The sequence below is a fragment of the Ahaetulla prasina genome, chromosome 8 (genome assembly GCF_028640845.1).
Source record: "Ahaetulla prasina isolate Xishuangbanna chromosome 8, ASM2864084v1, whole genome shotgun sequence".
NCBI classification, from domain to species: Eukaryota; Metazoa; Chordata; class Lepidosauria; order Squamata; family Colubridae; genus Ahaetulla; species Ahaetulla prasina.
In genome coordinates this window covers 42,766,643-42,794,070 of record NC_080546.1, presented here as the reverse complement: position 1 = coordinate 42,794,070, position 27,428 = coordinate 42,766,643, and the positions used below count along the sequence as shown (strand labels likewise).

Sequence of the window (27,428 nt, the reverse complement as noted above, 5' to 3'; positions counted from 1 at the left end):
TTTTAACAGCTGCAGTAACCATTATTCCATAAAGTATATTTCTCTTTTTTAAAAAAAATAAAGACTGAGCTCTTTATTCATTTAACTGAACCAATTTAATTTAGATACCTGTTGAGTTGCTGTAGTTGCCCTCTCTTCTGCCTGATTTAGTCGACTTTGAAGTCGGTTGACTTTTTCTTGATATTCCCTCATTAATTTTTCGCTCTGTATAAATGAAATCACTTATTACAAATGTAAAATTTGTAACAGAAATTGCAAGTAGACTTCGAAAAAAAATCAATTGCTAAAGAATATAAAACCACAGACAGACTGTAGACATGGTGATCCATGCAGTATCAAGTCAGCTTCGAAAGTTATTACTGAAGCCTTACAATAAAGAAGATTGTGCACATCTCGTTGTTTTTCCTGTTTGGTCAATTTGGGAGACTGACATAAAAACTATTATCTTCTGGTTGAAAAATGTTCAATTGCAATCTATTTCAGTTCACTGATGTCTAAGGCATTTATATGGTTTTCTTAATAAATATAGTATCAAATGATGCCTTTGATGTTGTCACTAAAACAATCACGTGCCTCCAGCCTCTTCCTCTATTGCTATTGAATAGAGATGCCTGCTAGCTTTTGCTGAGATGAGCTTCATGCCTTGGGAACCCCGATGGGATTATAATCACTTGGCAGAAACCCCCCTCCCTTACCAGGAGGAAGCACAGAAGGATTTAGGAGGCGTTTGTTAATAAGGTAGTTTTATTTTTATCAGGATAAAAAATGAACTTTTATTTTATTTTTAACCAGATGGTTAAGATAATAATTACAATGTCTGGGTAACTACAGAAAAATGAACATTTAAATGAAAAATGAAATTTACATTTGTCAGTATAATTGCAGAACAATGAAATGCAACAGGATGAAAGAATTACAGATAGGTATTAGTAAAAAACTATTCATCCAGGATACACAATTCACATTTTAATGTATAAACAGCAGTAAAATTACTAGCCATTTCTAACATTTTTCCAATGTGTCAGATTAGAAAAAGCCTGTGTCTCTGGGTCAGAACAGCTCCAATCAAAATGACAGTAATATTTAAATAGAACTGTCCTTATAGCTGAAGCATAACATTTGGATCATATTAATGATATTACCTCAATAACCTTTTCATTTGCTCTTTCCAGTTGATAAAATAAATCTTGGGTGTGAAGCTTTTGACGACTCAGCTCAGTTCTGCCACATAAGATCAAACAAACTCATTAATGAAAACCAGTGAACTTGTGAAGCCATTTGTAGTAAGTATATTTTCCAGAAGAACTTAGGATAATAAAATCCTTTCCCTTTCTTCCTGAACAATGGACGATATGGAGATGATTTAATCTGAACACTCATATGGTAAAGCATTCTGGGTTAAGGAACACCTGAAGTCAACCAGTTCTATCACATTCTTTTCTCTTTTTTAAAAATCATACCTGCAATAATTATTGCTTCTATGTCCCACCTCTGTTTCACTTAAATACTAATATTGTGGTTCCCCCCCACCCATAGTAATATGCTATTCGCCTTGTGAATTTTCCTCATTTCTTCTAATTGCTGTTTATGTCTTACCACAAGCCTGTGTGGTAGCTGACCAAATTATGGAGGCTGAAGCCAAATACCCCAATTCACTGGCCATTATTTTGGGAGATCTAAACAAGGCGAACTTAAGGAAAGAGCTACCAAAATACTTTCAACATGTCAATTGTCCCACTAGAAGCAAGAATACTTTAGACTATTGCAACACCACACTAAAAGATGCTTATCAGTCTTTACCACGAGCAGCTGTAGGACACTGATCTTTGCATAATTCACTTTGTACTTGCTTACAGACTTAAAACCACAAAACCAACAATTAAATCAGTGAAGACTTGGACTGAGGAGGCAAAGTTAAAAGCTACAGGCTTGCTTTGACTGCATTGATTGGAATATTTTGAAGATAACTTTGCAGACTTGGATGAACTCACAGAGACTGTAACATCATATGTCAGCTTCTGTGAAGACCTGTGTACCCAGCAGGAACTTGCGAATATACAGTAATAACAAACCTTGGTTTACAGCTAAACTTAAGCAGCTACATAGTACCAAAGAGGAAGCCTACAGAAAAGGTGATAAAATGCTGTACAATAAGGCCCGAAAAGTATTAACAAGGGAGATCAGAACAGCAAAAAAAAGCTACTCTGAAAAGCTAAGGAATCAAGTTTCAATAAATGAACCAGCAAACATGTGAAAAACTCTTAAAAATATCACCAGCTATGGCAAACCTCCTTCCCAGGCTGAAGGAAATCAACAACTGGCAGACCTAAATGCGTTTTACTGCAGGTTTGAAAGGAAACTACAGCCACTTATCTCCACAACCCCATCTCAGATACACCAACAACAGCTAAGCCTCCTACAACTGACCCCATCCCATTGGGTTTACAATCCCTAGTGATTGCAGAAAAGGAAGTGCAAGACCTATTTCACAGAAAAAAGCCAGGAAAAGCTCCAGGCCCAGACAAGATAACTTCTCCTTGCTTAAAAGTCTGTGCTGACCAATTGGCCCTCATCTTCACCCATATCTTCAATAAATCACTAGAGATGTGCTATGTTTCTTCTTGCTTCAAACACTCTATCATCCCAGTGCTGAAGAAGCCCACCATCAAGGAACTGAATGACTACAGACCAGTTGCTCTAACATCTGTAGTCATGAAAACCTTTGAAAGGCTAGTGCTGTCCCACTTGAAAACCATCACAGATCTACTGTCAGACCCCTTGCAATTTGCATACCAAGCAAATAGATCAACAGATGATGCTGTTAATATGGCTCTGCACTACATCCTACAACATCTTGAATCTCCAAAGACCTATGCAAGGGTCCTCTTTGTAGACTTTAGTTCAGCATTCAATACCATCATTCCAGACACTCTTCTAACTAAGCTAAACCAGCTACAGGTACCTGAACAGACTTGTAAGTGGATCACAAGCTTCCTAACAAACAGGAAGCAGCAGGTGAAGCTAAGCAGAATCACATCAGATACCTGTACAATTAGCACAGGGCCCCCCCAAGGCTGTGTGCTCTCCCCACTTCTCTTCTCTCTGTATACCAATGACTGCATCTCTAATGATCCATCTGTTAAACTACTGAAGTTCGCAGATGACACAACAGTGATCGGTCTCATTCGAGACAATGATGAATCTGCATACAGATGGGAACTTGAACAACTAGCCTCGTAGTGCGACTGGAACAATCTGGAACTGAACACACTCAAAACCATAGAAATTGTGGTAGACTTTAGGAGAAACCCTTCCATACTTCCACCTCTCACAATACTAGACAACACAGTATCAACAGTAGAGGCCTTCAAATTTCTAGGTTCTACCATACCGTAAGATCTAAAATGGACAGCTAACATCAAAAATGTCATCAAAAAAGCACAATAATGTTCTTTCTGCGCCAATGTAGAAAGCTCAAATTGCCCAAGGAGCTGCTGATACAGTTCTACAGAGGAATTATTGAGTCAGTCATCTGCACCTCTATAACGCCTGGTTTGGTTCTGCAACCCAACAAGACAGACACTGATAATTAGAACTGCAGAAAAAACAATTAATAATAATAATAATAATAATAATAATAATAATAATAATAATAATAATAATAATAATAATAATAATAATAATAATAATAATAATATTTTAATTTGTATACCGCCCTTCTCCCAAAGGACTCAGGGCGGTGCACAGCCAGAATAAAATACAAAAAGAACAGTACATATAATATTAAGAACAACCCCTTAAAAGACTTATTCAATTGGCCAATAATTTAAAATACAATAACACCCTATAAAATTTAAAAAAGTTTAAAAACCCATAAAAACAAATTAAAAATTTTAAAATCAAGCCAGTCCAACTAGACGGAATAAATAGGTTTTAAGTTCGCGGCGATTGCTACCAACCTGACTTCCAGAAAAGGAAGTGCAAGACCTATTTCACAGAAAAAAGCCAGGAAAAGCTCCAGGCCCAGACAAGATAACTTCTCCTTGCTTAAAAGTCTGTGCTGACCAATTGGCCCTCATCTTCACCCATATCTTCAATAAATCACTAGAGATGTGCTATGTTTCTTCTTGCTTCAAACACTCTATCATCCCAGTGCTGAAGAAGCCCACCATCAAGGAACTGAATGACTACAGACCAGTTGCTCTAACATCTGTAGTTGTCGTGTCCCACTCCTCCGCTGACGGCTGGGTCCGGGAAATCCGAATCAGGCTTGCCTCTGCAGCTCTGCCCAAAGTCCTAGCAAAGTCCTCAGAGCAGGCAGGAGACCAGTAAGTGACTTCAGCAAGATAAGTTTGACTTTTGCCTGACTCAGAGACTGCCAGAAAGTAGATCCTTTATATAGGCCATGGGGTGTGGCTCCATGACTCAGCACTCATTAAGGCCTGCCCCTCCCTTCCCTCTGTTGCCTCCGCCTCTCCAATCTTCTGATGCGAGGGTCACACCAATCAGCTGTTGGTAATAAACCCTCCTCAGGCTCACCTGCTGTGGAGGAGGGAGGGGCCTAGCTGCCCCGTTTGCCTGGGCATGGAGTCAGGGCTGGGGCAGGGAGATTCTCCTTCTGCAGTTTGTGTGGGCATGGAGCCAGGACTGGGACCGGGAGGCATACATTCCTCAGTGTGCGGGAGCAGGTAAGAAGGCCCCGGCTGCTCTGAGGGCGGGCAAGACACAACACTATCCCTCACCGCAGGGCCCTTCCCCCGGGGCTGGCGATCGGGGTGCGGTCGGGCGGGTTCTGCTCGTGGAAGGCCCGCACCAGGTCCGGGCGTGGGCGTGGAGGCATTGACCCAGGTGAACTCGGTCCCGTACCCTTGCCACGCCACCAGGTATTGGGCGCCCTTCAGCCAGCGGGAGTCGCGTATGCTGTGCACCTCGTACTCCTCCGCCCGTCCTCGTCGACAGCGGCGGGTGGCGCCCGGGCGCCCGGAGGAGGCAGGCGGGGCCTCAGGGACCAGCAAGGACCGATGGAAGGCAGGATGGATCCGCATGGAGCGGCAGGGTCAATCGGTAGGCCACGGATTGATGACCGCCTCGGCGAACGGACCGATGAACCGTGGTCCAGTTTCTTCGCCGGCGGTCGGACGGGAGATGCTTTGTAGAGCCACGCGGTCTCCGACCACCAGTGGGGTGTTGCCCGTCGGAGCGATCGGCGACCGCTTGTAGTCCTCCTTCGCCCGATTCAGCTGCCGACGCACCATCTGCTGGACGCGTGCAACTCGGAGAGAAAGGACTGTGTCTCGGGAACCGGGAGTCCGGGCGCCAGAGGAAGAGCCGCGGATGGTACCCCAAGTTGGCCAGGAGCAGGGTGGTCTGGGTGGAGGTGTGTTGGGAGTTGTTGAATGCGAACTCCGCCAGGGACAGGTAATCGGCCCAGTTGTCCTGCTGTTGGTTCACGAAGCACGGAGGTACTGTTCCAGGGCGCCAATGATCTTCTCCGTCCGCCGTCGGTCTCCGGATGGTGCGCCGACGACAGGCACACCTGCACTTCAATGCGGCCATCAGGCTCTTCCAAAAGCGGGCCGTGAACTGCACCCCACGGTCCGACACCACCCTGTCCGGCAGGCCGTGGAGGCGGAAGGCGTGCTGCAAGAAGAGACGGGCTGTCTTGGTGGCGGTGGGCAGCCAGCGGCACGGGATGAAGTGTGCCATCTTGGTGAGCATGTCCACCACCACCAGCACCGTGGTGAACCCGAGGGGCGGCGGCAGGTCCGTCAGGAAGTCCATGGAAATCGCCCCCAGGGTCTGTCAGGAGTCGGCAAGGGCTGGAGGAGACCGGGAGGGGCCCCGTGGCGGCCTTGGCTTGCCGGCACGGCACGCAGGCGTCACATAGGCATGGACATCATGCCGCACCGGGCCACCAGAAGGTCCGCGTTACCAGGTTGAGAGTCTTGAAAAACCCGAAATGGCCCGCGGCAGGGTTGTTGTGGCACTGGGTCAGGACGAGGGACCGGAGCGGCCCTGTGGGCACATACAACTGCCCCCGGAACTTGAGTATGTCGTCTTCCAATGTCCACGGAGACGTGGGGCCCGCCTCTGCTCGCCGCTGCTGGGACCAGGCGTCTTGGCGCTGCGCCTCTCGCACCCGGGCCCGTAAGTCCACGGTTCCCGGCGGCCAAGGCTTCCGCCGGCAGTACAGTCCGTGGAGGAAGAGGGTCTTGGCGCTCAGGTACTCCGGCTTACGGGACAGGCGTCCGCCCTCGGTTGTGGCCACTGGGGATATAGGTGGCGGAAGTTGAACCGGGCAAGAACAGCGACCACGGATCTGCCGCGGGTTCAGCTCCGGAGCCGTGGTGAGATGTTCGAGGTTCTGATGGTCCGTTCGGACCCCCACCTGATGCCGGGCCCCCTCCAGGTGGTGCCGCCACGCCTCGAACGCGGCCTTGATAGCCAGCAACTCCTTTTCCCAGATGGTATAGTTGCGCTCGGAAGGGTTGAGCTTCCAGTAATGCGCAGGAAAAGAGTGCGCCATCCGCGGGGCCTGTAGCAGCACCGCTCCGAGGCGGCGTTGGGCGTCCGTCTCCACCACGAAGGCGGTGCGGGTCGGGATGTCGCAGGATGGGCTCCGTGTGAAAGCCTTCCTGAGAGCCGTGAAGGCTTCCTCCTGCGGGGACCCCACGGGCAGGACCTTCTTCTGAAGGAGCTGGGTGGCGGGCCGTCAGCGTGGCGAAGCCGGGATGAAGGTCCGATAGTAATTGGCGGCCCAGCAGCCGCTGGACATCCTTCACCCGGCGGGGCTTCCCAGCTGCTCAGGGCCTCCACCTTGCGCGGGTCCATGGCGATCCCTCGGGTGAGAGGATGTGCCGAGGAACTCAATGGGCGACGGAGGAAAAAGCACTTCTCCAGCTTGGCGTAGAGCTGGTGCTCCCGCAGGCGCTGCAGGACCAGGCGGAGGTGCTGGAGGTGACTTTCCCTGGACCGGGAGTAGACCAGGATGTCGTCCAGGTAGATAACCACGAACCGATCCAACATGTCCCGGAACACATCGTTCATAAAATGTTGGAAGGCGGCGGGGGCGTTGGTCAGCCCGAACGGCATGGCCGTGTACTCGTAGTGTCCGTGCGGGTGCGAGCGCTGTCTTCCACTCGTCCCCTTCACGCATCCGCACCAGGTTGTAGGCCCCCCGGAGGTCGAGCTTGGTAAAGATGGAGGCCTCCCGCAGCCGGTCCATCAGCTCCGGGATGAGCGGCAGGGGGTAGCGATTCCGCACCGTGATGGCGTTCAGCCGGCGGTAGTCGCAACACAGGCGCAAATCCCCCGTCTTCTTTTTTACGAAGAGGACCGGGGCCGACAGAGGGGACTTGGAAGGCCGGATGGACCCTCGGGCCAGATTTTTGTCCAGAAAGCCCCGGAGGGCGGCCAACTGGGGCCCGGACATGGAATACAGGCGCCCCGTGGGCAGCGGGGCACCGGGTTGCAGGTCCACGGGGCAGTCGTAGGGCGGTGCGGTGGCGGTCCGCCTCCTTTTCGCTGAAGGCGTCAGCGAAGTCCTGCAGCTCGGGGCACGGCGGCGGCGGGTGAAAGGCGTCCTGGCCGGGCGCGGGTGTGGCGGATGTGGTCGACACACTGCAGGCTGGGAAGCGAGATGGCGTTCGCGACCAGGCCACCTGAGGGTCGTGCGTCCGCAGCCAGGCCAGTCCGAGGATCACTGGGAAGTGGAGGTCCGCCGTCACGTGAAGCGAATCGCCTCCTCGTGGTCCCCGATGGCGGGCGCAAGGGCTGCGTGGCGGTTAATGGGTCCGGCCACCAGCTCCCTCCCGTCGATGGTCTCGGCGCTCATCGGAGGTCTACGGAACCAAGGGACACCAAAATGGTCCACGAGGCCCGGTCCATAAAGTTCGTGGTGGCCCCTGAATCCACCAGCGCGTGTGCGGGATCCCTTCCGGCGGTCACCCACACCGGGTGTCCAAAATCAGGTGCCGAGGGGGCCCGGGGTCCACGTCGGCCATGTCTGGCGGGGGCTTGGTCTGTGCCCGGCCTAGGGTTTCCCCTGGGCCGGGCCTGCCCCGTTTCCCGACTGGCCAGGCCGGGATTCGGGGACGGGCGTACGTGCTCCGCCGCGCTTCCTGGGGCATGCGGCGGCGAAATGGCCGGGCTCCCCACAGTACAAGCACAGCCCCCCTTGGCGCCTCGGCTCCGCTCCTGGGCCGTCAGGCGAGGCCTGGCCGCTCCTAACTCCATGGGCTCCTCGGCGGCAGCCACGCGCGGGTGGCCCGGGACGGGTCGGCACGGGTCGAGGAGGCGGCGGTCTTTGACGGTTGCGGGCGGCGACAGGACGGGCGTTGCTGGAGGCGGGTGTCGAGGCGCAGGCAGAGGGCACCAGGTCAGCGAGGTCCGCGGCGCCTCCACCCGAGCCAGCTCGTCCTGGAGCTCTTCCGAAGGCCCCTCTTGAACGCGTCCGCTAGGGCTGCGTGGCGGTTAATGGGTCCGGCCACCAGCTCCCTCCCGTCGATGGTCTCGGCGCTCATCGGAGGTCTACGGAACCAAGGGACACCAAAATGGTCCACGAGGCCCGGTCCATAAAGTTCGTGGTGGCCCCTGAATCCACCAGCGCGTGTGCGGGATCCCTTCCGGCGGTCACCCACACCGGGTGTCCAAAATCAGGTGCCGAGGGGGCCCGGGGTCCACGTCGGCCATGTCTGGCGGGGGCTTGGTCCGTGCCCGGCCTAGGGTTTCCCCTGGGCCGGGCCTGCCCCATTTCCCGACTGGCCAGGCCGGGATTCAGGGACGGGCGTACGTGCTCCGCCGCGCTTCCTGGGGCATGCGGCGGCGAAATGGCCGGGCTCCCCACAGTACAAGCACAGCCCCCCTTGGCGCCTCCGCTCCGCTCCTGGGCCGTCAGGCGAGGCCTGGCCGCTCCTAACTCCATGGGCTCCTCGGCGGCAGCCACGCGCGGGTGGCCCGGGACGGGTCGGCACGGGTCGAGGAGGCGGCGGTCTTTGACGGTTGCGGGCGGCGACAGGACGGGCGTTGCTGGAGGCGGGTGTCGAGGCGCAGGCAGAGGGCACCAGGTCAGCGAGGTCCGCGGCGCCTCCACCGAGCCAGCTCGTCCTGGAGCTCTTCCGAAGGCCCCTCTTGAACGCGTCCGCTAGTGCCGTGTCGTTCCAGTCCGAATCATGGCACAGCAACGAATTCGCGATGTACTCCCGGGCGGGGCCCTTGTTGGATCTCTCCGAGGCGCCAGGCAGCCGTCTGGGCCCGCACAGGGTCTTCATACATCAGGCGTGGTGCCCCAGAACCCCTGGTAGTCCGCCAGCAAGGGGCTGTCCCTGAGCACCAAGGCGTGGCCCACTGCGCAGCCTGGCCAGACAACAGGTTCATCACGAAGGCCACCCTGGCCCGGTCATCTGGAAAGTCCCCCGGCCGCATTGCCATGTAGGTCTGGCACTGGGCCATGAAGGCCGGGAACATCTCCATCCGTCCTGAGAACTTCTCCGGCACCGGTACCGGGCTGTGGCGCTGAGGAGGAGGAGGAGGAGGAGGTTGGACTGCTGGGGCATTCCCAGCAGCCAGTTGAGCAGTCAGCTGGGCGACTTGCTGTTGCAGTTGCTGGTTGTCTGTTTGTAGCTGCTGCACAATCAGCGCCAGCTGTTGCTGATCCATCTTGTAGATGTGTGGGAGTCAGGCAAGATGTCGTGTCCCACTCCTCCGCTGACGGCTGGGTCCGGGAAATCCGAATCAGGCTTGCCTCTGCAGCTCTGCCCAAAGTCCTAGCAAAGTCCTCAGAGCAGGCAGGAGACCAGTAAGTGACTTCAGCAAGATAAGTTTGACTTTTGCCTGACTCAGAGACTGCCAGAAAGTAGATCCTTTATATAGGCCATGGGGTGTGGCTCCATGACTCAGCACTCATTAAGGCCTGCCCCTCCCTTCCCTCTGTTGCCTCCGCCTCTCCAATCTTCTGATGCGAGGGTCACACCAATCAGCTGTTGGTAATAAACCCTCCTCAGGCTCACCTGCTGTGGAGGAGGGGGAGGGGTCTAGCTGCTCCGTTTGCCTGGGCATGGAGTCAGGGCTGGGGCAGGGAGATTCTCCTTCTGCAGTTTGTGTGGGCATGGAGCCAGGACTGGGACCGGGAGGCATACATTCCTCAGTGTGGAAGTGGCGAGTCATTGGCCCCGATGGAGAGGGTGCGCAACTTAGGCGTCCTCCTGGATGAACGGCTGTCTCTAGAAGATCATTTGACGGCCGTCTCCAGGAGAGCGTTCTACCAGGTTCGCCTGGTGCGCCAGTTCGCCTTTCTGGACCGGGAGGCCCTTTGCACGGTCACTCACGCCCTTGTGACGTCTCGCCTGGATTACTGCAACGCTCTCTACATGGGGCTTCCCTTGAAGGGCATCCGGAGGCTGCAGTTAGTTCAGAATGCGGCTGCGCGGGTGATAGAGGGAGCCCCTCGTGGCTCCCGCATAACACCCATCCTGCGCAGGCTGTACTGGCTACCTGTGGCCTTCCGGGTGCGCTTCAAGGTTTTGGTGACCACCTTTAAAGCGCTCCATGGCATAGGGCGGGTTATCTGGGACCGCCTACTGCGACCAGATACCTCTCACCGACCGTGCGCTCTCACAGAGGGACTCCTCAGGGTGCCGTCAGCTAGGCAGTGTCAGTTGGCGGCGCCCAGGGGAAGGGCCTTCTCTGTGGGGGCTCCCACCCTCTGGAACGAACTCCCCCCAGGACTCCGTCAACTTCCTGACCTTCGAACCTTCCGTCGCGAGCTCAAGACACATTTATTCATCTGTGCAGGACTGGCTTAGATTTTTAAATTTAGAGGGGTTTTAAATTGATTTTAATATTTATATTTGATATTTATATTTCTATTTTTAATAATTCGGGCGCTAGAATAAGTTTTTTAAGGATTATTTTAATTTGTATATTGATATTGATGTTTTATATGCCTGTAAACCGCCCTGAGTCCTTTGGGAGATAGGGCGGTATATAAATTCGAATAATAAATAAATAATAAATAAGTGTGCGGGAGCAGGTAAGAAGGCCCCGGCTGCTCTGAGGGCGGGCAAGACACAACAGTAGTCATGAAAACCTTTGAAAGGCTAGTGCTGTCCCACTTGAAAACCATCACAGATCTACTGTTAGACCCCTTACAATTTGCATACCGAGCAAATAGATCAACAGATGATGCTGTTAATATGGCTCTGCACTATATCCTACAACATCTTGAATCTTCAAAGACCTACGCAAAGGTCCTCTTTATAGACTTTAGTTCAGCATTCAATACCATCATTCCAGACACTCTTCTAACTAAGCTAAACCAGCTAGAGGTACCTGAACACACTTGTAAGTGCATCATAAGCTTCCTAACAAACAGGAAGCAGCAGGTGAAGCTAAGCAAAATCACATCAGATACCTGAACAATTAGCACAGCCCCCCCCCCAAGGCTGTGTGCTCTCCCCACTTCTCTTCTCTCTGTATACCAATGACTGCATCTCCAACGATCCATCTGTTAAACTACTGAAGTTCGCAGATGACACAACAGTTATCGGTCTCATTCGAGACAATGATGAATCTGCATACAGATGGGAACTTGAACAACTAGCCTCGTGGTGCGACTGGAACAATCTGGAACTGAACACACTCAAAACCATAGAAATTGTGGTAGACTTTAGGAGAAACCCTTCCATACTTCCACCTCTCACAATACTAGACAACACAGTATCAACAGTAGAGGCCTTCAAATTTCTAGGTTCTAATGTTCTTTCTGCGCCAATGTAGAAAGCTCAAATTGCCCAAGGAGCTGCTGATACAGTTCTACAGAGGAATTATTGAGTCAGTCATCTGCACCTCTATAACGCCTGGTTTGGTTCTGCAACCCAACAAGACAGACACTGATAATTAGAACTGCAGAAAAAACAATTAATAATAATAATAATAATAATAATAATAATAATAATAATAATAATAATAATAATAATAATAATAATAATAATAATAATAATAATATTTTAATTTGTATACCGCCCTTCTCCCAAAGGACTCAGGGCGGTGCACAGCCAGAATAAAATACAAAAAGAACAGTACATATAATATTAAGAACAACCCCTTAAAAGACTTATTCAATTGGCCAATAATTTAAAATACAATAACACCCTATAAAATTTAAAAAAGTTTAAAAACCCATAAAAACAAATTAAAAATTTTAAAATCAAGCCAGTCCAACTAGACGGAATAAATAGGTTTTAAGTTCGCGGCGATTGCTACCAACCTGACTTCCATTGAGGACCTGTATACTGCATGAGTCAAAAAGAGGGCTGTGAAAATATTTACAGACCCCTCACATCCTGGACATAAACTGTTTCAACTCCTACCCTCAAAATGACGCTATAGAGCACTGCACACCAGAACAACTAGACGCAAGAACAGTTTTTTCCTGAACACCATCACACTGCTAAACAAATAATTCCTTCAACACTGTCAAATTATTTACTAAGTCTGCACTACTATTAATCTTCTCATCATTCCCATCACTCATCTCCTTCCACTTATGACTGTATGATTGTAACCTTGTTGCTGGTATCCTTAAGGTTTATATTGATATTGATTGTCTCCCGATTCCTTATTTGTACCCTATAACTATCATTAAGTGTAGTACTTTATGATTCTTGATGAAGGTATCTTTTCTTTTATGTGCACTGAGAGCACATGCACCAAGACAAATTCCTTGCGTGTCCAATCAAACTTGGCCAGTAAAAATTCAATTCAGTTCAATTCTATGACAGCATTATATAATGGTGGAAAATCCTCTGGCCAATTGGTTGTCTCTTCATTTTGCTTATTTCCATTCCATTCCTTATTTTACCCATTCCCATTCCACTCTCCATTCCACTCTTGTTTGTAACAGAAGGAATAAATAAATAAAATTCTGAAAAGATTTAATAATCCTCTGTATTTTACATATGTTCTCCATATAGCTAAGACTTGAAGAATCAAGACAGCCCAATAATGAAATTTCCTTACTTATAAAAGCCTTACCCAATCTTTTATAATTTGCAGTTTCCAACTACTAAAACATTTCAAAACATTGTGCATAATAATGCGTACAAAACTATGACTTGTGTGTGCGCGTGTATTTCTATCCCAACATTCATTAATTAATATAAAAGTAGGCTAGTATTAACTTGCATTTCAAAAACTGAAAATGAAATAGACTGTTTAACAATAAAGTAGAAGAAACAATTTATAAGTGAGGTTTAATGCAAAATTCTCATATGACATAGAAAGCATATTCCAGATGTTTTTCAGTTATTCAGTTATGCTATTCAGTTATGCATAGTAATTATATATTTTGTAGATCTTCAATATCTGCAGCTGTTTCTTATCCTGTTAACATTCTTTAAATAATAATTTAAAATAAATGGTACAATTGGGTGTTACATAATTTCAGTTAAAACATGTTTTATGAATCAGAAGCCCACTAATATGATGCAATTTATTTAAGTATGTAAAAAACTTTGTTTCAGCTCATACCTAATGAATTGTTTTACTATTCCGTAAGTATTTTGTAAAATGGAAAAATCAGTAAAACAAAGGCACAGGCTGAATTTAAAATAAGATCATTTCAACTTGTGCCTGATTTACTGTATTCAAAATACTAATTAAAGTTAGTCAAACGGATGCGAGGGAGCTTGTATGTCAACAGTATTAATCAGTAATTCTGAACATATGGATTTTTGTTTTTGAAAAAGCTTCCAGTTACATTAGGGGTGTCAAACTTGTGGCCTGGGGGCCAGATGTGCCACTTGCTGCCCCTGCCCCTGCCCCTGCGTAGTTTAGCAAAGGGGAAAAAAGTCCTGCTATGTCACATGATGCCATGACAATGTGAGTTTGACGTCCCTGAATTATATGAACTGTTCACTTAACTTACCATTTATTTCTGTAGTCAGCTGATGGTCCCTAAAATCAATATTTTTACAATTGGTAAGGAATAAGCAAACTTGTTTGTAAGGGGATTATAACTACAGACATGCCATTAAAGGTATCTGAGAGTTTTTGAAAGGCAATCTGAAGCTTTAAAGTAACTGATTGCATTTATATTCAGCATTTATAACCTGCTTTTCACCCAATTAGCTTACATAGTGGTTCTCAGCACGATCATTACTAAAATGAAATATTTTAATAAATTTAAAGCACAGAGGTCACCTTTCAGCATTAGGAGAACACATAATTAGAATACACTGAATCAGCATTACTGAGCAACCTAAGACACTTCAAGAAATTCCCTTGGAGATTTAATACTGTAAAATAGCCTGAAATCTCTGTAAAATGTTGTTTTAAAGCCTGAAGTTTTTCAACTATATATTTCAATGTGTATTTTATCTTTGATGCTTTTTTATTTTCAAGTTCACATAACTTTCAGACACTAGGTACTAGATAAGTAAATTAAGGATAGGTTAGCAAATTAGGCTAATGGAACTTCCTGAATTAATAATATTTTCTTTTCTTTCATTCAAATATTTTTTCTTCAAAGATAATTCTCCTTTCTTTATTGTTCGTCTCTGCATGTCTTTTTCTACTATGCAAAAGGTACTTGTCAATGTTAATTGGTCAAGCTATTAGCTTGGCTCAAAAATGGAAATTTTGACTCAAGGTAATTGTGTAAAATTTATAAAACAAAGACAAGATACAAACTTAACATGAATAGAGTTAACCACTTTGAACTCTTCCGTAACACTTCATGTAGAATTTCTTTTTTTAATTCATTCCTTAGTCATCCTCAAAATCTATGGGCAATTACAGGTAGTCCACGACTTATAGCAGTTCATTTAATGACTGTTCAAATTTAAAATGGCACTGAAAAGTGATTTATGACCATTTTTCACACTTGCGTCCATTGCAGCAACCTCAAGAGCATATGATCAAAATTCATATGTGTTGTGTCTGCACCCCCGAGCCGGGCCCCCTGCCAGAAGTGACTCAGAAAGTGAGAGGGAAGGGCCATCAGGACTTACCTCTGGAGCACCAGCTTCCCTGGCTCAGCTCCAGGAGCCAGAGGCAGGCCAGGTGGAGGAGATAACGAGGCCTCTGTCCCCTGACTCTTCCCCCCCCCGGCCACGCCTCCAGACCCGGCTGATGTCAATCAGGCCTGGCTGGACCCTAGGTTTCGTAGGCAGGAGAGGCGGGAACAACAGAAGCAAGGGTGGGGCAGGCCTAGGAAGTGCTGAGTCAAGGAGCCACACCCCACAGGATATAAAAGCAGCAAGGGCTGCTATACCACTTCGTGGCGAGCAAATCAACTGCTTAGAGGGAGAGAATTAGAGCTGAAGTACTGTTTGTTCCTGGTTGACTCATCGGCATCAAGAGAGATAACAGGCACACTTGGCAGATGCTCGCTAGTTTGCTGCCAGAGCTGATAGTTGCCGGCTAATTAAGTCATCGCTCGTGTCTCCCGGACTGAGGCGAGGGGAACAGATCAATATGCTTGGCAACTGACTCATATTTATGATAGTCGCAGCGTCCCAGGTCATGTGACCAACTTCTGCGACCTTCTGACAAGTCAAGGGGGAAGCCTGATTCATTTAACTGTGTGACTAACTTAACAATTGCAGTGATTCACTTAACAACTGTTAAGTGTTGAAAGGTTGTAAAATGGAGCAAAATTCACTTAACAAATGTTTCACATAGCAACAAAAATGTTGGACTCAACTGTGGTTGTCAGTCGAAGACTACCTGTACCTCCTTCCAGAAAGCAACACTTCAACTCTGCCTAGTCTGTTCCCTGAGGTAGGATCTAATAGTTATTTTGCTTGTTGTTTTTTTCAGGTAGTACCATTTTTCTTCAAGTTTGGAAGACAACAGATAAGGAGTTCTTGGTAATGCTATGGAGCCAACATTTTCAGCTTTTTCTTTTTTGCTTTTGTAATCAATCCACAATGTCTAGATCAGGGGAGTCAAACTGGCGGCCCATGGGCCAGATGCGTCAAGTGCAGGCCACACCCACCCCAGCTCCACAAAGGGAAAAAATGTCGCAAAATGTCACATGATTGTAATGTGATACCACGAGTTTGACACCGTGGTCTAGACTATTTAGAAACGTCAAAGAAAAAAAAACTTACTTTAGACAGTTTATTCTGGATTCAGTTATTTCTGTTATTTTCTTTGTTTCCTCCTTCCAGCGATTTGTTGCCTTTTGCTGAGCCATCAACAGCCGTCTAAGCTCAGTTATTGAGTTTTGATTTACATCTTCCATCTCTTTCAGTTGAATTTCAAACCCATGTTCTTTTAGTAAATGTTCATTCTCCATTGTACTTATCTGTTAGAAAAAATAAGTCTCTTATACTATAAAATAATTGTTATTCTTTAAAAGTCCACAATTGAAAGCTAAATTTCTTAGTATATCTACCAGTAAAGAATTATTGGATGTTTAATTATGGAAATTAATGCAAGATCAAGCAATTCATTTCAGATACATTTTTCACTGTACTTTCTTTTTATGCCAAGCACTCAATAACCTCCCTGAATATGCTTCAATTTAAATAAATTTAATTCCATTGAAGAAATATCATTGGACCTGATCATCCATAGAAAGTAATAAAGATTTCTAGATGAGTATATCTTTAATCTTTTACTGTGCTCATTTTTATTTGAAACCCCAGTTTATCTTGTAACATTCACCCTCACATTTTTATCCTAAAAGACTTTTATGATTTCAGCTAACTATTATTGAAGTATGAATATGTGCAAACCTAAACTACAAAAGAAAGGGATACAACAGTTTACAGAACAAAAGACAAGCATGGGAGCAACTGGGGTACGAAAAGAGATTATAAAAGAATATTTAAAAATATCAAAAGAGCCCCCTGTCCTTTATATATTACGCACAAACATAACAAAATCAAGAAGAAAACCAAGGGAAAAGAGAAAAGTAATATATCATATAGAAGTCTGAATCATAGAGCTATCTATTAATAACGCTTGTATTCCCTTGGATCAATATCAATAATGAAAGAAGATGGCAAGGAAGTGACAGGCAGCAGGGAGAAAGTTAAAATGCTTTCCTAGACGAGTTCAAATTGCCAGGACCAGATGGATTACATCCCAGAGTTCTGAACAAGCTGGCAGATGTGATCGCAAAACCACTGAACCATATCTTTCAAAGATCCTGGAAAGCCAGGGAACTACCAGAAGACTGGAAAAGAGCTGATTCCCATCTTCAAAAAAGGGGAAAAAATGGATCTAGGAAACTATAGACCAATTGGTCCAGCATCAATACCTGGGAAGAGCCTGGAAAGTATAATCGAGCAACGGATCTGCAAACATCTAGAAGCAAGCAAATCTATTACGAGAAGCCAACATGGACTTGTCCAAAAGAGATAGCGCCAAACAAATCTTATTGCATTCTTTGTCAAAGTGACTGATATCATTGTAAAAGTCAATTTGAAATTCATTTTTAAAAGAAGTTGTGAGCTAATACTGTCTTGTTCCTTGCAAATTCAAATCCAAACAACTTGCATCTATTTTGAAATATTATATAAAAAAACAATACCTTTAATTTTGCAGTATGTTGTGCCTCCATTGTTAGTTTTTTCAAGTTTTCCATTTCTTTTTGAAGCTGTTCATTCCCTTGTTGCAGCTTTAAGCGCTCTTCACTTATAGCTCCACATTTCTCCCTTTCAGAATCCAGAATACTTTGCAGCTTGCACATATTTTCTTGGCAACGGCATTTCTCTTCTTCATATCTTAAAGTGAATTACACTTTGTACGGTCAGTTTAAAACATGTGTTGAAATGACACATAGACTTTAGACTACATCAAATATAGTAATATTTGGCATTTTGTTTCCTTTTTTTACTCAGTAGAATCAGAAATATTTTAAGTAACCCTCAGCAAGTACTGAACATAAATGTATTTAATATGTGCCTATGCTACCATAGTCCAGTATAAGTCGCATAGTTAGTTTAGAGCAGGGGTAAAATCCAGCAGGTTCTGGAGAACAGGTGGCGGAAATTTTGAGCAGTTTGGAGAACCGGCAAATACCATCTCTGGGTAGCCCCAGAATGGGGTGGGAATGGAGATTTTGCAATATCCTTCCCCCAAGAGTGATATTGGGGATATCACTCCTGGGGGAAGTGATGGGGATTTAGGGGATGGGGATTTTGCAGTATTCTTACTTTTCTAATATAATAAGGGTGAAGTATTCAAGCTTTGAGAGCCAGTTTGTTGTAGTGATTAAGGTACTAAGCTAGAAACCAGAGCCTGAGTTCTAATCACACCTCAGGCACAGCTAGCTTCGAACAGTTACCTCAGATAATTGTAAATCACTTAAGGAATCTTGCCAAGAAATTGGGATTAGTCCTGGCATCACTAGGAGTAGAAAGCTGACTTGAAAGCATACAAACATTGACAGTGTGTCACTTTTTTGTGGCCATTCTATTGACATTAAATTCCGACATTATCTCTCACTTTCCAACTGTTGAGTCAAGTCTTCAGTATGTCTCTGAGAGATATCTAAAAGTCTACCAATTTTTAAATCTTATTAAAAGAGAAGAAATTAACTACTTGATTGGAGAATAATTATTTCAACTATATTTAAATGTAATCAAGCTGTAAAAGTAATCAAATCATAACTCAGTTTTTATTCTGGCTCTGTCTTATCACCTTCTGGTGAGACCATCCACCCCTCCAGTATACTGCTTAAAGACAATTAGTGCTACAAACAATATGGGAAAAAGTATGTTGCAGAAAGTAGGCAGAATGTCAAAGTAAACAATATACAAAGGAGGAGGAAAATCAGAGGAAGCAGACATAACATATACTTGTGCTATCTCATTTTCTTTATTTTCATTTTTAACTCAGTGATTGTCAAGGTTTCTGAACTCTTTCCCACGTCTGGAATACTTCTTCCAAGTTACTCCTAAGCTTCAAGAGATACAGATATAGCAAAATGACATTTCTGTAGATTCACTTTTTATAAACCACATGCCTTACAAGATACTTCAGGAACTACTTGCATAAGAAGATGGAAAACATTTAAAAAATGCTTCATAACAGACAGGTAAAGACCATCTGCAAAGCTTCCCAAATAGATCCCACCAGCAGAAAACACAATAAATTGCCGAATGGAAGGACATAAGAAATCTGCTTGTTTCTAAATTCAATATATTTGTATTTCCATTAGAGTTTTTTATTTTCTGAATACTTAAGAGGGAAATTTTACCTTGAACTGAAGTAAATAAAACAAGCACAATGTATATTTTGGGGTTGGACTAGATGACCTCCATGGTCCCTTCCTGTTACTATTTCCATTATACAAAAATTTGTAATAATTACACATCAGTGCAAATTTAAAAGTAAAATTCCAATACAAATGCAAGAGTATAAAACTCTCTGGTCAAAAATCTCCACAGATAAAAATGGAAAGAAAATGGATATGAGTTTGCAGCATATGTTAATTACTTACTTCAGTTCCAGTTGCTTAATTTTATTTTGTGCTGTTTGCAAACTAAGATGAAGATCATCTTTTGTACATTCAGCATTCAGACACCTCTGGTAAAGCTCTTCTAGTTTTCTATAATCAGCTTGGTTTCCTCTACCTTCACGGTACACCTGACAGATGAATTTAAAAGATTCTGTTATTGTCCACCAGACAACATTCTATAGGTAGACCCTGAATTATGGCTGTGACTGGAATCAGAATTTCTGTCACTAAGCAGTGCGGTCATAAAGTGCAATATAATGTAACCGCATTGCTTAGTAATGGAGATTTCTGCAGTCCCCACTGCCACTGTTAAACGAGGTTTGGGAGTCGTTAAGTGAGAATCTTCTTATGACTTCCTATCAGGTTCCAAACAAAATCATTGAGGAAGACAGCAGGGAGGTAAATGACTGCTATAGGATTGGAAAGGAAGCAAAGGGGTGTGTGGTAAAAGTGTGGCAGGGCTTGGGGTAACTGTTAGCAGACAAGTGTATAAGTGGCAGGTGAGGACTAGCATGAACATGAGACTAGGAAGAGCGACAGGCAAGCAGGGAGGCGCAATGCAGTGTAAGAGAGGCAGAGCTTGGGGTGGTTACTGCTGGGGGTGGAGGACATGCAATGATGCACAAGTGGCCAGGGAGGGTGCATGAGTGGCAAAGAGGCACAAATATGAGGATCATGAAAAGTGAGTGGCTGATGGGAAGATATGTTACATGCCAGCAGGACTTGGGGTGGCTGGTGCCAGGTGGAGGAGGGCACACAAATGTGGAAAGGTGTGGTGCAAGCTCAGCAAGGCCTGGGGAAGAGTACAGCAGGGTGTGTAGGTGGCAAGAGAGGCACAACCCGAGGGCAGAGGGGCACAAGGAGGGTGTGTGGATGGCGGGGTGGCAACACACATAAGAATAGAATAGAATAGAATAGAATAGAATAGAATAGAATAGAATAGAATAGAATAGAATAGAATTTTATTGGCCAAGTGTGATTGGACACACAAGGAATTTGTCTTGGTGCATATGCTCTCAGTGTACATAAAAGAAAAGATACGTTCATTAAGGTACAACATTTACAACACAATTGATGATCAATATATCAATATAAATCATAAGGATTGCCAGCAACAAGTTATAGTCATACAGTCATAAGTGGAAAGAGATTGGTGATGGGAACTATGAAACGATTAATAGTAGTGCAGATTCAGTAAATAGTCTGACAGTGTTGAGGGAATTATTTGTTTAGCAGAGTGATGGCCTTCGGGAAAAAACTGTTCTTGTGTCTAGTTGTTCTGATGTGCAGTGCTCTATAGCGTCATTTTGAGGGTAGGAGTTGAAACAGTTTATGTCCAGGATGCGAGGGATCTGCAAATATTTTCACGGCCCTCTTCTTGATTCGTGCAGTATACAGGTCCTCAATGGAAGGCAAGTTGGTAGCAATTATTTTTTCTGCAGTGGCTTGAGGTGGCTAATGCTAAGTGGAAGAAGGTATGCAAGTGGTGGAGAGATATGGCACAAGCTCAGCAAAGCTTGGGGAAGATGCTCGGGTGGTGAAGGTACGACTGAGCACAGCGAGGTGAGATGTGGCATGAATGCAGAGGGGCTGGGAAAGGGTGCACTGTAGGAAGAGACTTACCCAAGTGACTTGCAACCTTCCCTACTGGCTTCCCCATTGACTTTGCTTGTAGAAAGTTGGCAGAGGTGGTTACAAGTTGAGATCACATGACCACAGGATGCTGCAAGCTTTATAAGTGCAAGCTGGTTGCCAAACACCGAGATAGCAAACATGTGACTGCGGCTGGGATGGCCAAAACTTTGAAGAACGGTTGTAACCATCACTTGTTTAACACTACCATAACTGTGGTTGCTAGGAGGACGACTCTGGTTATTTAAAAAAATCTCTACTGTTTAACCAGGTTTTCCTCTGACAGTTTGTATTGTGTTCATTATCATCTTATTATTAGTCTAATTGCTTTTAATTAACATTGTTATAGTTGCTCTTTTCACAGAACTCCCTTTCTTAGTTCTTTTTTACTGATTTAAGTGAGTTTGATGTGAGTTTTAGCCATTCTAGCTTGCACAGAATTTTCATGAGTCACAGGCGTTTTGATTTAGTTATTTGGTTAAAAAAAAATACTGAACAGCATTACATACTATTAAGTCAACTTCTACTTGGGCAATGCCCAAGCGTTCTTTTCATGCCAGCATATTTTTATTCGTATATAAATGAGGTGAATTTGATCCTTTCCAGTCTGTCTCATGTGACCAAGGCTAATATTTTCTATACTCTAAAATTATTTACTTATTAGCATGTACACTGTAACATTATTGTATGAAAATGGGGAAGAAAAAAGATTTTACTTTCTCTAGTTCTTCTTCAACTGCTTGCTTTTCTCTAATTGCTCGTTCTAGTTGGCTTTGCTTTTCTCCACATTCCTATAAAGCAATAACAGAATATGTATTTTTTTAGAAATCAGTAAGTGACATATAAACTATATGTAGCAAACAAAATCGGGATCAATAATGAAGCCTGTCCTCAAGTATTTTGATCTATGAAATTGCCACAAATTCCATTCACTGTAAACTTTCTTTACCTTTCAATTACCTTTAACCTGTTTCTAGATTACGAAATATCTGCACTGAAGTAATACAGGATTAAGTTAGGTGATTTTGTAATTTTTCAAGTTATATTTCAGAGTAATTTCCGTCAAATCACTTTTGGCAAAAGAGGGATTTAGACCTCTTCCCCACCGCCAATATCAAGTCCTAAAAATAAAATCTGGAACCGTCATGTATCTCTATTTCTCTTTTTAAAAAGGAATAAGGTATATTAAATATGCTATTTGAACAAAACATTTGTGACCCATGTATTTTTTACGAATTGCAACAAAGCTTGATGCTGTGTTTATTTTACTCAGAAGTTTTAACAAGTAAGGTATATTTATCTGTTTTGTATCTGCTCTTCCAAACAGTAGAATCCCATGTGAAAAAATATTTTTATCATTGCATTTAATGAAATTATGAATGCTTAGACATGGAAGATTTTTTTCCTGCACAAACTGAACTAGTGAAACTGCTTGTGGTTTTGTGGCACTGAATTTTAAAATGTTTATTTTTCCTTAGTGAAAGTCAGCATAGGGGGAAAAGATCAGAATGTAAACTTGTATTTATTTGTTAAATTTGTTTGCTGCCTATCTCGCTAAACTTTAGACAGTTAACTTAACCAAAATGTACAACTTACCATCTGAACTGCAGTAAGCTCTTCTGTTAAACGTGAAATTTGAATATTGTATCGTTTTCTCTCGTTTTCTACCTATTTTTTTAAAAAGAGGCATTATTCTGTGTCCAATGGATGTTTCCTTACATTATTATATAATACATTTTTAGGAGTACAAGAGGCTGCAATATGCTAAACAGAAATATACTAATTATCAGTACAGCTTTCTATATAACTTACAGAACTAAGCAATGTCCAGATATAAGTGTACATAACTGAAAGGGCAGAAGTATCCCTCATCTCCTCTTCCAAACAGCTCCTCCAACCCTTTGAATTTGCTACTCAGGGCATTTGAAAAACTTCATGAAGATTTAGGGGCATCCCAGAAAATCAGACATAGTGACTTGCAGTGAGTTGGGATTTTTAGCAACCACACTTCTACCTTGCCTCACTAAAGCATTCTGCAAGTCTTTTAGGGGGGTTGAAGGAGAACGTTTCCAACATTTCTGGTTCTCCCCGAATTACATGGACTGTAACTTTCATAGTTTATTGGGAGAAATATTTTTACCTGAATTATGCACAGGCAAACGTTGCATACTTCAATGAGATAACTTTCAAATATTTAGCTTTCACAGAGTAACAGTATCAATATTATTCATGTAATTTACAAGAACGAAACGTGTAAGAAAATGACTGCTTACTTCTTTCCTTGTTCTTAAAGCAGCATCTTGAACCAGCTGAGAAACTGTTTGTTTCATACTTTCAATTTCTTCTTCTTTTTGTTTCTCTGATAGCATAGCCTAGAATTGGAAAGAATAGTCATATTTTAGTAAAAACTTGCTACTGAAGGTAAGTCAAGCCATAACCTAAAGATACAGCTATTTGCGTTTAATAGAAAACAGATTAACCTAAGTTCAACAAAGCACAGTTGTCCCATAAACATATACAATAAATTAATCACCTGACTCTTCTGGAGATTAGCTTCTTCTATGAGTTGCAAGCTCTCTCGGACTTTTGCTACAGCATCATACTTCTCTTCTTCTATATTCACACATTTTGTTTGCAGCTCCTGAATTATTTTTTCAAGATTTGTTCTTTCTGATCTTAGCTGTTTGGAATCTTTTGTAGCTACACAAAGTCTGCATAATGGAACAGGGACCAATTGAGTGTTAAATTTAGGTTAAAATTAAGTTTAGGTAAGACTGCAACTAAAATAGTTGTCCTTCTATCTTTCGAGACCTGATAAGATTAAATTAAGCCTCTTCTCTAATATGGCGAAATCAAATCATTTTGGGGCAGCATCTTTTTGCAGCATCTTTCAAGTAGTTTTCAGTTATCGTAATAGTAAAATTTCAGATATCCAGAAATAGGAAAACTTTTGACAAACTAGGCACCTCAATAAGTCTCATCATTCCACCAACTTATGCAACTGTTGTTTTCAAGTCCAATTTGGATTGTCTGCATATTAAAAAGATAAACTTCTCTAAATATGAAATACACTGACTACACAAATGTTATTTTTACATTACCATTCCATGTTCAATCTCAAATTGAACATAATAAGTAATAACCTTTAATTTTGATCATTTTATTATATAAACCTGTATAAACCTTGTAATATTTATTGCTTTGTAAACCTTTCTAAATTAATTATTTCTTAAATTTTGAGGTTACTTTTTTCAAAAAGAATTTGAAAAATCTAAACTAAGCCTTACACATTTTTGACTGGATGAATCCAAGCTGGCATATTTGTCATTGATCCAAAATCCAAAAAAATCAAGGCAGCTCTCAAACTCCAATCAATTTTGCAGCCATTTTTGGCAGTAAACCAATATTGGACTTAATGTTTATTCTTGAGGGCCACAAAAATAATAACCAACTAAAATTCATTAGACGGAAGAAATTATACTGGTTGAATATGTTCTGTAAAAATATATTCTAAAATGGGATTCTAGAGTTAAAGTGGAAGTTATTATTTAATAACTTACCTTGTTTCCAATTGTTTTATGCTTGCCTGCAATTCTTGCAAGCGTTTATCTGATGCCACCTCTTTTTCACGAGCAGCTAAGACCTCTTCTTCCTAAACACCAGAAAAGTCAGAGCTTTTTTAGAACAACTTTAGGTCCAGCAGAAACAGAGTCCAGCAATATAAACTTATATTTTGAACGTTGAGAAAGGATCTGTTCAACCTTTCTGTTTATTTGGCTGCGAAGATCCTCAATGAATCTCATCATTTCATCAGCTTTTGCAACTGCTGTTCTCAAGTCCAATTTGGATTGTCTGCATATTAAAAAGATAAATTTCTCTAAATACAAATATCCTATTTTTACTTTACCATTTCATGTTCAATCTCAATTAAAAAAAAAACCGCACACAGATGAAATTACACTCTTGCTCAACGAACATTGCATCAGAAAAAGTCACATCTTGGTCAATTTTATTATCTCTTTGTGAACATATTCAACAGCATTTACAGTTCATTTCTCAAAAGATCTACTCTTCAGTGTGTGATAAACATGACATTTTGATGTGGATAGATAGTCCACACAGAGTATATGTAGTAACAGCACACATTTATTACAGTGGAAAGGCTTTCTTCATTATCTCCTGAAGTTCTAACAGAGGTCAGCATTTGCTCACAATATTATATCTCCACAGATAGCTATAAACGTCCACCTGATGATGATGTGCAATAAGCCATAAAATACTTTTGGAAAGCCTCATTGCACAGGTCAGACCTGTGTGCTTTGTTTTTTTTTAAGTGATTTAAGATTTAGAAGTCTATACCTTTGTTGCTTGCGCAGCTGTTCCAGCTCTACAATTTGTTCTGTTACCGTCTTCAGAAACACCTGATTAATCTGTAAACAAAATTATTTTAAAATATATTGTACCGCTGTTAAAAAAAACAAACATACATGAGAGCCAGTAGGCTAGTATAGTGAAAGTGCTGGGCTATGAATGCGGAGACCCAGGGTCTAGAATACCCTCAAGCAACTGAAGCTCATAAGGAGAGATTGTCTACCAAAATTGCTTGCTTCCCCCCTCCTCTGCAGAGCAGAGCAATTTCAAAAGAATAAGCAGTTAGCTCTTCTACACATTGAGAGCATATGCAGTCACACCAGCAGCAGGAAAGGGTCAGGCAATGGAGAAATTGCCTACAGAACAGAAATCACTTGCATTTTTCCCCTCTATCCTGGCAGAGTAAAATGATTGGAGAGCAAGAGAGGGCTGAGGTGCAATCACATTGCTTTTGATATGTATAAGACAATAAGCAGGTACTTGAATGTCGCAAAGGGCAGGAGAATGGCTAGGAGGGACACAAAAACCTAAGATATGAAACTGACTACTGTTATCTCTTTACAGTACAAAACACATGGTCATGTAATTTCACATTAACAACCGCTTTGCTTAGCAATGGAGTTGCCAGTCACAATTAAAGTTAAGCAAGACCTGTATTTTGCTTAGCAGCAACACTCAATCTGTCTCTTTCAACTAACCATGATTATAATAAAATTCATAGTTATGTGCTACTGATTTTATTTCATTGAGACTTTTAAAATTGTCAATACATAAATAGTCTTTGTTCTAAATTCAATGGCATTTCAAGGTTCTTTTGTTTCAGATGTACCAGCATTAGCCATTGCTTTCAATCACCTACATTAAGAAAAAAATCAAATCCTTTCTTGCTTTGTTCCTATCTGTTTCAATTTTGTTTCACTATTTTGTTTCATTTACATTCTATATTGTTTTTACTTAAAAAAAAGCTTCTCATTTCAACTTCATTTGCTTCCAATAATCATGTATTTAAAACAGTGTTTCTCAATCTTGGGAACATTAAGATGTGTGGACTTCAACTCCCAGAATTCTATAGCCAGTTTGGCTGGCTAGGGAATTCTGGGAGTTGAAGTCCACACATCTTAAAATTCCCAGCATTGAGAAACACTGATTTAAAAGCAGAAACAAATAGAGGAAGAAAGAAAATATTTTAAACTAATACTGAATAGTCAAAGAAATAGGCAATAAAACTTAGTAATCATGGATTCTGCAGACAAACCTTTTTCTAAGTAGCAATTAAACTAGATTAAAAATACAGTATAAGCAGCTATGTAACTTATAAACATGTAAGTAAAAAAACTTAACAGCTTTATGAAAAGTGACATCTGTTTAGACAATGTATTTTCTTTTATATTTTTCTGCTGTTATGACTAGTCCAAAATAATGTTATTAGAATTTCAGTATTTCACTTACTGACTCAGTTTTTTCATTAGTTAAATGTAACTGTTTTGTTAGCTGCTGAAAGCTTGTCAATTGATCCTAGAAAGAAGATAATATAGAGCGCTGGAATTACAATCCAGAGTATTTATCAACATAAAAATAAATGCTAAAACATAATATATGAAATATTAAGGTATTAAATACTGTACTTAATTTAAGTAATAAAGTATAACATTATTTGTGGCTGTTCAGATTTGAGAATCATCCAATTTATTTTTTGGAAAAAAAAACATATAACAGCATAAAGCAGGAATAATCTAAAGTATTCATTTTTTTAATAGTTTGTGTTTGTGTGCACAACTACATGTCTGAAACTTGACAGAAGAAAATATCTTCATATGAAATACTGTGGATAAAACACAATATATTTCTGCAACAAGATTCAAAAGTTCTCAAGTGAATGAAGCACACTTATTAAATAAAATATACTTCTAAATTGAATAAATTACAAGTATTTTAAAATCCACAAGTCTTC

The 27,428-nt window shown here is 42.9% G+C and overlaps 1 protein-coding gene across 3 annotated transcripts in view; it reads right to left on the bottom strand.

The window, feature by feature from the left end:
• SCLT1 (sodium channel and clathrin linker 1) overlaps nt 1-27,428 on the bottom strand; it is a 49,157-nt gene that overhangs the window by 14,259 nt on the left and 7,470 nt on the right. For all 3 annotated transcript variants that reach the window (XM_058192048.1, XM_058192049.1, XM_058192051.1), the window contains exons 8-20: nt 26,927-26,992; nt 25,466-25,536; nt 24,868-24,958; nt 24,667-24,758; nt 23,640-23,817; nt 23,380-23,478; nt 22,703-22,774; nt 21,823-21,897; nt 19,457-19,602; nt 17,543-17,735; nt 16,113-16,309; nt 1,143-1,221; nt 109-204 (exon numbers count right to left, since the gene is read on the bottom strand). In XM_058192048.1, the coding sequence (XP_058048031.1) occupies nt 109-204; nt 1,143-1,221; nt 16,113-16,309; nt 17,543-17,735; nt 19,457-19,602; nt 21,823-21,897; nt 22,703-22,774; nt 23,380-23,478; nt 23,640-23,817; nt 24,667-24,758; nt 24,868-24,958; nt 25,466-25,536; nt 26,927-26,992 (1,455 nt within the window). The remainder of the gene's footprint in view (nt 1-108; nt 205-1,142; nt 1,222-16,112; nt 16,310-17,542; nt 17,736-19,456; nt 19,603-21,822; nt 21,898-22,702; nt 22,775-23,379; nt 23,479-23,639; nt 23,818-24,666; nt 24,759-24,867; nt 24,959-25,465; nt 25,537-26,926; nt 26,993-27,428) is intronic.